The sequence below is a fragment of the Rhizopus microsporus genome (assembly GCF_002708625.1).
Source record: "Rhizopus microsporus ATCC 52813 unplaced genomic scaffold scaffold_16, whole genome shotgun sequence".
In the NCBI taxonomy this organism is placed as follows: domain Eukaryota; kingdom Fungi; phylum Mucoromycota; class Mucoromycetes; order Mucorales; family Rhizopodaceae; genus Rhizopus; species Rhizopus microsporus.
Genome location: NW_019671931.1, coordinates 63,079 through 69,921, shown reverse-complemented (window position 1 = coordinate 69,921; position 6,843 = coordinate 63,079). Strand labels below are relative to the sequence as shown.

Here is a 6,843-nt window from a genome sequence, read left to right as displayed (position 1 = left end):
AAAAAAAAAGAAAAAAAAAGAGAATAAAGAAAAAAAAGGTGAAAGAGGGGAAGGGAAAAAAAAAGAAAAAAAAAAGAAAAAAAAAGAGAATAAAGAAAAAAAAGGTGAAAGAGGGGAAGGGAAAAAAAAAGAAAAATAAAAAAGGGCTGTGTATAAATAAATAATAATTTGTTTCTATTTTCAGCTCTTTCTCTGAAAGGAAAAAGTTTTTTTTTTTATTGTATGACTTTTTTTATTTGCGTCAGAGTCCCCTTGAAATACACTGTGTCACTTAGACGAGATGTGCTATTTTGAAAGATAAATCATCCATGTTGTCGTTATTATTATATTATTTACCTTCCATAGGGCAAAGTAAAGGTGACTGATCATCTACAGTAACTTGATGTAATCTATGTCTGTATCTATATTCCACCATCAATTGTTTCTTTTCTCCTAAACAAGGATCATAGAAACCAAGAATATGTGTCTATTAAATATATTATTATTAAAAGTCCTATTTTATATCACGACTTTAAAATACCTTTGAGTGACCGCTTGGTATTGTCAATCGAGACTCATGAACCAATGTCTGAACGACCACTGTCACATCGATCTGCTCACTCTCCTTGTTCATATTACCATAGATTGCCTTGACAATGACCAATCCATTATTGTTTTCTTCTTGTCTTTGCTTTCTTTTTGCAATGTCTTCCATTAATGATTGTGCATCCAGAGCTTCTCTCTTTCGATTCTCAAGGTATTCTTTATGTTGCTCTCTCAGTTGTTGCACTTTTCTATTTGGGAGGTATTAGTTTATCATCTATCAACTGTTTTCACTTACTCTTCTATCCTTTGTCTTCGGATTGGTTTTAATACCCACTGGTCAACCGCAATTGCAACAGTTGCAGGCACTACAGCACCGAACAATACCAATTTAAGATCAAATTCGGGCGAGAGTATAATGGGCACTGTCACCTTTTGACCAAGACGAGAGACCCTTAAATAAAACCCATGGTGAGTCTCCCTTTTTTTTTAATAATTATTCGGCTTACCTAAATTTGACAATTACACCCAACGCCAATCCACATTCCAAAGTAAATCCGATCCTTGCATGTTTGGTCACTTTATGATCACTACCAACACTGGCGGAGATACCCCCTTGAGTTGATAAGGTACAACTGACTTGAAGTTTACCTTGATGGGGTAATTTATAGCTGTATTCACCTGCAATATGACTTGCCATAACACCTGTCTATGGATCAGATGAGTCATTTGTTTTATCATTATTTGTCTATTTTACCTGAAGCTCTCCACTGTAATTACCAGATTTATTCATTCCAGCCATTCCAAGTGCCACAGACGATTTATCCATCTTGCGCGACACATCTCCTCCCCATCCAAAAATGGAATATTCGCCTGTGCGGTAAGTCAGATAACCGGTGGTTGATGCGTACAATCTACGCCCTGCGGTAATAGACAGGATAGGTGGATCATAGATCGAGTTGCACTGCGCAGATGTATTAATAAAACTACAAAAACATGTTATTGCTTTTCTTCATGATAACTTTTTTTTTTTTTACCTGTCAGAAGAGAGAGAATAATATGTTTTTAATGAAACGAGTCTTGGCTTGAGTAATGTTGCTGTCAACTAGTAATATATCAAGTTTAGAGACTCAAAAGACTTTCCCCCTCTCCTGATAACTTGGGCGAGACTGTATGTCGAATCGTGCCCATTAAATTACCACCTCCCATTCCACCTCTCGATAACATCGATCCACCCACAACAGCGACCGTTTGGGGTCCAATCTGTGTCTGGAACGAGTGCCGCATGAACAACTGTTGTACCTGCGTCTGACTGATTCTCTTTAACGGCCCATGACGTCTTTTGGCAGGCATGGATCCTAACCCAGCAAATGCAGGTGGCTCATATGGATCAAATACTTGACTGGCATCCAATGTCAATTGAAGATCGCTGCGTGATCGTACGAGGTTTTCGAGTTCTTGTTCTCTCTTTTGTTTAGCCTGCTTTTCATATTCTTCACGAAGCTATTATATACATGGTTAGATGAGCCCTGTTTATGTGTATATAATACCTCTTCTGTTGTCTTGTATCTAGGTCCTACATCCCATGACGCGTTCAATCCTTCTTCACCGTATGTGTCATAGATGATACGCTTCTTGGGATCACTCAAGACTGTACATGTTTAATTATTATATTGTTATAGTATATGTTGGCATATATACCTTCATAGGCTTTCTGAATCACTTGAAATCGAGATTCTGCTTTTCTCTTCTTTTCTTCATCTGTATGTTTATCAGGGTGAAAGAATCGACATAGTTTCTTGTAGGATTCCTTGATTTCTTCCTCTGTTGCCTATAATAGCAATGTCAGTTGATCCATTTTTTAAAAAATAAATAAATGGAACAAGACCTTTTTTGAAATGTTCAACACACCATAGTAGTCAGCAGAGGAAGGAGCAAGTTCCCTTTCGAGTCTTTCAAGATCGTCTTCATCGGCAATCGCCTCTTCTTGGTCATGGAAATCATAGGGGTCCATTTTTTTATTTATTTCTATTCTAGTGAAGAAAGGGGGGGAAATAAAGAGGGTGGGGGGAAAAGGGCATTAAAAATAAAAACGTCACGACAGCTGAATTGTATGGACTCTGTTTCCCATCTTGATATAAAGTCGAGTGATCCAAAAGGTATGATTGACCAAGTCGTCCAGAGTATCAGAAGGAAGCTGCGAGATGTATTTATCAATAGTGGATGCTTTGAGCGCCCATGCGATACTTGTATGGAATCTAGGTGGCTATTTTTATAGTTTTAATTTATTTTTTCTGTATATGTTATTTTTTACCTTGTAAAACACAGGCAAGTTATACTGTTCCATGACGCGATCAATACGTGTTTGACAAGCAGATAACTTTAAAGGATTAGATATAATAATGATGATATCTATTGTTTACATTACCTGATTATATCCTTGTCCAATCTCCAACGTCAGAAAAGACCGTGTTGCTTCGTCATTTGTCAATTGAGAGAGCTGTGCAAAGGATATCTTGAATCGTGACATATTCCTTAGCGATGTCTCAATTGCTCTACTGAACGGTTCCAATTGATGTTCTTTTAGAAATACGCATCGACTCAGACTGATGTGTTGTTCTTCAATCTCGTGTATGTCTGAAGGAATATCTTTCCATCGATGTCTTTCACTGCTCAGATCAACTATTGAGTTTAAGTAAAAATAATACCTTTTTGTTATTTATTTACCTGTGCAATAAATATGAGTGGCCCAACTATTCTCTTTATGGCGTACGGTTCGTATTTTTCCTTGAGAATCCATAATGATTTCCTCCTTGTAGAAAAAGGAAGATAGCTTAGGTAGTTTACGCTCTACGGCACTATCTGTCTAAGAAAAAAAGAGCCTAATCTATACCCTTACTTACCTTTCTTCCTCAGCTAGTCTACGCTTATTTGTTGTTCGTTCCTCATCTGAAGACGATTCATAATCTACAAGTGAATTCATAAAGAAAAAAAAGGAAAAAGAAAAAATGGCAGTCTTTTGAAGAACAATCAAATAATAATCACTTTATTTATAAAAAGTCATATTAACTCTTGAAGCAAAGGCAACTTTAATATGTTTATACTATTAACAAAAAGTGATGAATGAGAACTCATAATAAAATGATATAATGTGTTGTTCGTGGGATGGAAAATCAAAATGTATGCATCCTATATCCATTAAAGAAAGAAAAAGACACGTAAGCAGAAAATGACTCCTTAAATACGACCCAGTAAAGCAACAAGACCTTTTTATTTCTTCACTATTTTAGGCATCCAAGCTGACTCTGGTATCGTCTTGGCCCAATCTATAGAAAATGTTATTTAATAAGCCTATATTCTCATAATATATACCTGGAATTGCTTCTTCCTTTAATTCAATTCGACTCATTATTGATTTAATAAAATCACACGTTTCTGTATACATGTGTTGTTAAATAAATATGCACAATTCTATCTTTTTATAATTACTGGCATCTAATTCGTCTTTAGGATCTAATTCTATTTCCATAGCCTCCTTCATTTCTTCTTCTTCTTCATCATCGTCTTGAGGTAATAGCTGATATCCAAAGGAGATCGTACTTTCATTGTCAGAATCAATTTGAACAACTATAGAAAACCTATAAATAAACAAGATCACACACACATTTATTTATACATGATTTTATATACCTTCTTCAATTTGTCTTGTAAACTCTTCAATTACATCTTGTTCATCTTGTTCTATTTTACATATAAAAAGTCATCCTTCTCTTTATTTCCTTTGTTTTACCTTTTGGTTGAGTCATTTTTTTTTTTACAACTGTACTAATTTAAAGAGAAGCCAGTAATAATAATAATAATAAAAGTGACTGTAATTTTTATATTTTTATGTGATCTAATTGGTTCTGCTCATATGCACACACACACACATATATACACATATACACACACACACACGCACATTTTTTTTAGGCCTGCTCTTAAAAATTCTCTCCGCTAATTTTTTTTCGCCCTTCTCTCTCTTCTCTCTCTTCTCTCTCTCTTCTCTTACTCTACACACTTTTAAAATGTATGCTTATAAAAAAAAAAAAGACGCGTTCTTTAAAATTTCAAATGCTAATAAATTTTTTTTATTCTATTGCCTTTAACAATATACATACAATAGAAAATGGGTAAAGAAACTACCAAAGTAACTAGAAAGGCTGCTGCTAAGGACGATGACGCTAAAAAGCCTGCTCGTCGTCAAAAGAAGACTACTACTGGCCCTAAGCGTGGTTTATCCGCGTACATGTTCTTCTCTCAAGATAACCGTGAAGTCGTAAAGAAGGAAAACCCAAGTGCTTCCTTTGGTAAGTTTATATATCCTATTATTTTTATACGTTTATTTATTTATTTATTAAAAAAAAGGCGAAATTGGTAAACTTCTTGGTGAAAAGTGGAAGAAAATGACTGAAGAACAAAAGAAGGTAATAGTGTGATCCAATCATTTCTCTATCTTTTTATGCTTATATTTTCTATTTAGCCTTATATTGAAAAGGCTGAAGCTGATAAGAAGCGTTATGAAGAAGAAAAGGCTGCTGTAAGTATACATAAATGTTGTAATAAGAAAAAATAAACTGATGACAACATCTTTAGCAATCTTAATCATTCTCATTATTACTCTTTGATCATCTCTTTGAAATAAAATCCCTCTTTCTCATATCTTTTTTTTTTTTCTTTCTCCTTATATTGCACGTATTCATTAAAGAGAATAAATAAGAACTGATTCAACCAATAAAAGTTGTGCTCATATATACACACACATATATGTATTTATACACACAAACATCCCCTATTCCCCCGTCCCTCTCTTCTCCCGCCTATCTCTCCCCCCCCCCCTCTTTCTTCTACATGTTAAAAAAGAGAAAGGAAAGATACGGAATCATTCATTGAATACACAATCATGACTCAGCACATGAGCAAAGGTTTCATCATCAACATTCACACACATATTTTTTTATATAAACTTTTTATAGTTGATAATCATATTATGAAAATCTCCTTCCCCCTTTTTTTCATTTAGGCTGGCTGCAGCAAGAAGTTATGAGGTGATGCTGTTTACGTGTACAGTCATACAGTCTGAGATTGAATATAGCTATGAGTATGTTGAAAAATACGCTGAAATGTTCCATTTGGGCTTTAGCATACACACTGTGTGCATTTTAATAAAGGAGAAGGGGAGATATTCTTTTATTCTTTTTTAATAAGGACATAAAATAAGAGAGATAATCTATCATTGATAAACAATCACAAGTTGGCAGCTTAGCAATACGATAAAAAACCAGCCAGCCACACCGCTTCTATTTTGGTGTCATCAAAACTTTATACATAAAAATTTCGGTTAATGTGACCGTCTAATTCAAACATGAAAAAACAAGTGCTGTCAAGGAACTAACTTGCAGTTGAAAAAAAAAGAAGGAAAGAATATGTTGAATGATTTATTCTCATAAAATATGCTGTGTATTTATTGAAATAAAAAAAGTACACATTAGTAACACATGCCAAGTTTTTCTTGTTGACTTTCTTTGCCAGACCGTCTTTGCGCGCAAGTTCCCGCTGGATATTGAATTTGGACAGGAGATAAAGTAAAGGAACGTAGGGAATGCAATAGAGAAGGGATGGATTAAAATATGTATGAAAACTTAGGTCAAGGGTTGTTCATATTTTGGCAACGTCTAATGTTGGTCTCTTGTATGTTCATATGGTCGGGCGTGGGGTTTTTTTTTTTTTTTTGTTATTAAGCAACATACAAGGAAAAGCGAATCTGGTGGGCGGAGAATATAGACTTGACTGTGAGTATAGATTGGTTTGTCATGCTCCTTAAAAATGACGCTTAAAGTACGTTGAATTGTACCAGCAGAAAGCCCGAACTAGCGGATCTATAGACATTAGAAATCCTCTTCATTCTGGGAGAAAAACACAATTGCAGCCTGCTGTATGCTTGGCCATTATCAGTATTAGACAAGGAGATCATATTAATAGTATAAAGCCTTTTAGTTTGAGCTCAAGATTTGTGGTCAAAGAGTAGATTGATAAGATTATGATAAGAGTCAGCACTTGTAGATCCAAAAGAGTCATTCCTGATTGCACAATACCTATTGCTTTGAATAATAGTGGAGAAAGTGAATAGGACAAATATCCTATATGAGCAACAACGGTAATTATCTCATAAAGCCAACCAACCATATGCTATCATGAACCAATTTTGTTGCTTATAGTCAAACTTGATTATGAAGCGTATGTAGATCATCGATTAGAGTGAAATCCTGAAGCTGGCCACAG

The 6,843-nt window shown here is 34.9% G+C and overlaps 4 protein-coding genes across 4 annotated transcripts; 1 reads left to right on the top strand and 3 right to left on the bottom strand.

The window, feature by feature from the left end:
- Positions 1–328: 328 nt before the first annotated feature.
- On the bottom strand, positions 329–2,536 carry RHIMIDRAFT_206418 (DnaJ-domain-containing protein; the record flags this gene model as incomplete). The annotated part of the gene is made up of 10 exons (XM_023606905.1): positions 329–466; positions 521–773; positions 821–976; positions 1,032–1,231; positions 1,280–1,508; positions 1,560–1,620; positions 1,662–2,025; positions 2,073–2,173; positions 2,224–2,353; positions 2,411–2,536. 10 exons carry the CDS (start codon positions 2,534–2,536, stop codon positions 329–331), a joined length of 1,758 nt encoding a protein of 585 aa, XP_023463314.1.
- On the bottom strand, positions 2,243–3,618 carry RHIMIDRAFT_43635 (uncharacterized protein). The gene is made up of 6 exons (XM_023615245.1): positions 3,426–3,618; positions 3,250–3,380; positions 2,951–3,204; positions 2,837–2,902; positions 2,411–2,788; positions 2,243–2,353 (listed from the first exon to the last, which is right to left on the bottom strand). The coding sequence occupies exons 1-5, from the start codon at positions 3,503–3,505 to the stop codon at positions 2,618–2,620; spliced, it is 702 nt and encodes a 233-aa protein (XP_023463313.1). The 5' UTR covers positions 3,506–3,618; the 3' UTR covers positions 2,243–2,353; positions 2,411–2,617.
- Positions 3,508–4,426, bottom strand: RHIMIDRAFT_261842 (uncharacterized protein). Its single transcript, XM_023611571.1, has 5 exons — positions 4,313–4,426; positions 4,213–4,263; positions 4,012–4,149; positions 3,895–3,957; positions 3,508–3,848 (listed from the first exon to the last, which is right to left on the bottom strand). The coding sequence occupies exons 1-5, from the start codon at positions 4,326–4,328 to the stop codon at positions 3,793–3,795; spliced, it is 324 nt and encodes a 107-aa protein (XP_023463312.1). The 5' UTR covers positions 4,329–4,426; the 3' UTR covers positions 3,508–3,792.
- A 264-nt stretch (positions 4,427–4,690) lies between these two features.
- RHIMIDRAFT_240278 (uncharacterized protein) lies at positions 4,691–5,166 on the top strand (the record flags this gene model as incomplete). The annotated part of the gene is made up of 4 exons (XM_023609341.1): positions 4,691–4,871; positions 4,930–4,988; positions 5,045–5,101; positions 5,158–5,166. The coding sequence occupies 4 exons, from the start codon at positions 4,691–4,693 to the stop codon at positions 5,164–5,166; spliced, it is 306 nt and encodes a 101-aa protein (XP_023463311.1).
- Positions 5,167–6,843: the final 1,677 nt, after the last annotated feature.

Excerpts from the sequence above, each read along its gene's own strand:
- RHIMIDRAFT_43635 (XM_023615245.1), bottom strand. The coding sequence starts at position 3,505 with ATGAATTCACTTGTAGATTATGAATCGTCTTCAGATGAGGAACGAACA. Across the intron at positions 3,381-3,425 it reads AGACTAGCTGAGGAAGAAAG|TGCCGTAGAGCGTAAACTAC; the intron begins GTAAGTAAGGGT and ends TTAGACAGATAG. Across the intron at positions 3,205-3,249 it reads CACTCATATTTATTGCACAG|TTGATCTGAGCAGTGAAAGA; the intron begins GTAAATAAATAA and ends TAAACTCAATAG.
- RHIMIDRAFT_261842 (XM_023611571.1), bottom strand. Across the intron at positions 3,958-4,011 it reads TAAAGACGAATTAGATGCCA|AAACGTGTGATTTTATTAAA; the intron begins GTAATTATAAAA and ends ACATGTATACAG. Across the intron at positions 3,849-3,894 it reads AAAGGAAGAAGCAATTCCAG|ATTGGGCCAAGACGATACCA; the intron begins GTATATATTATG and ends CATTTTCTATAG.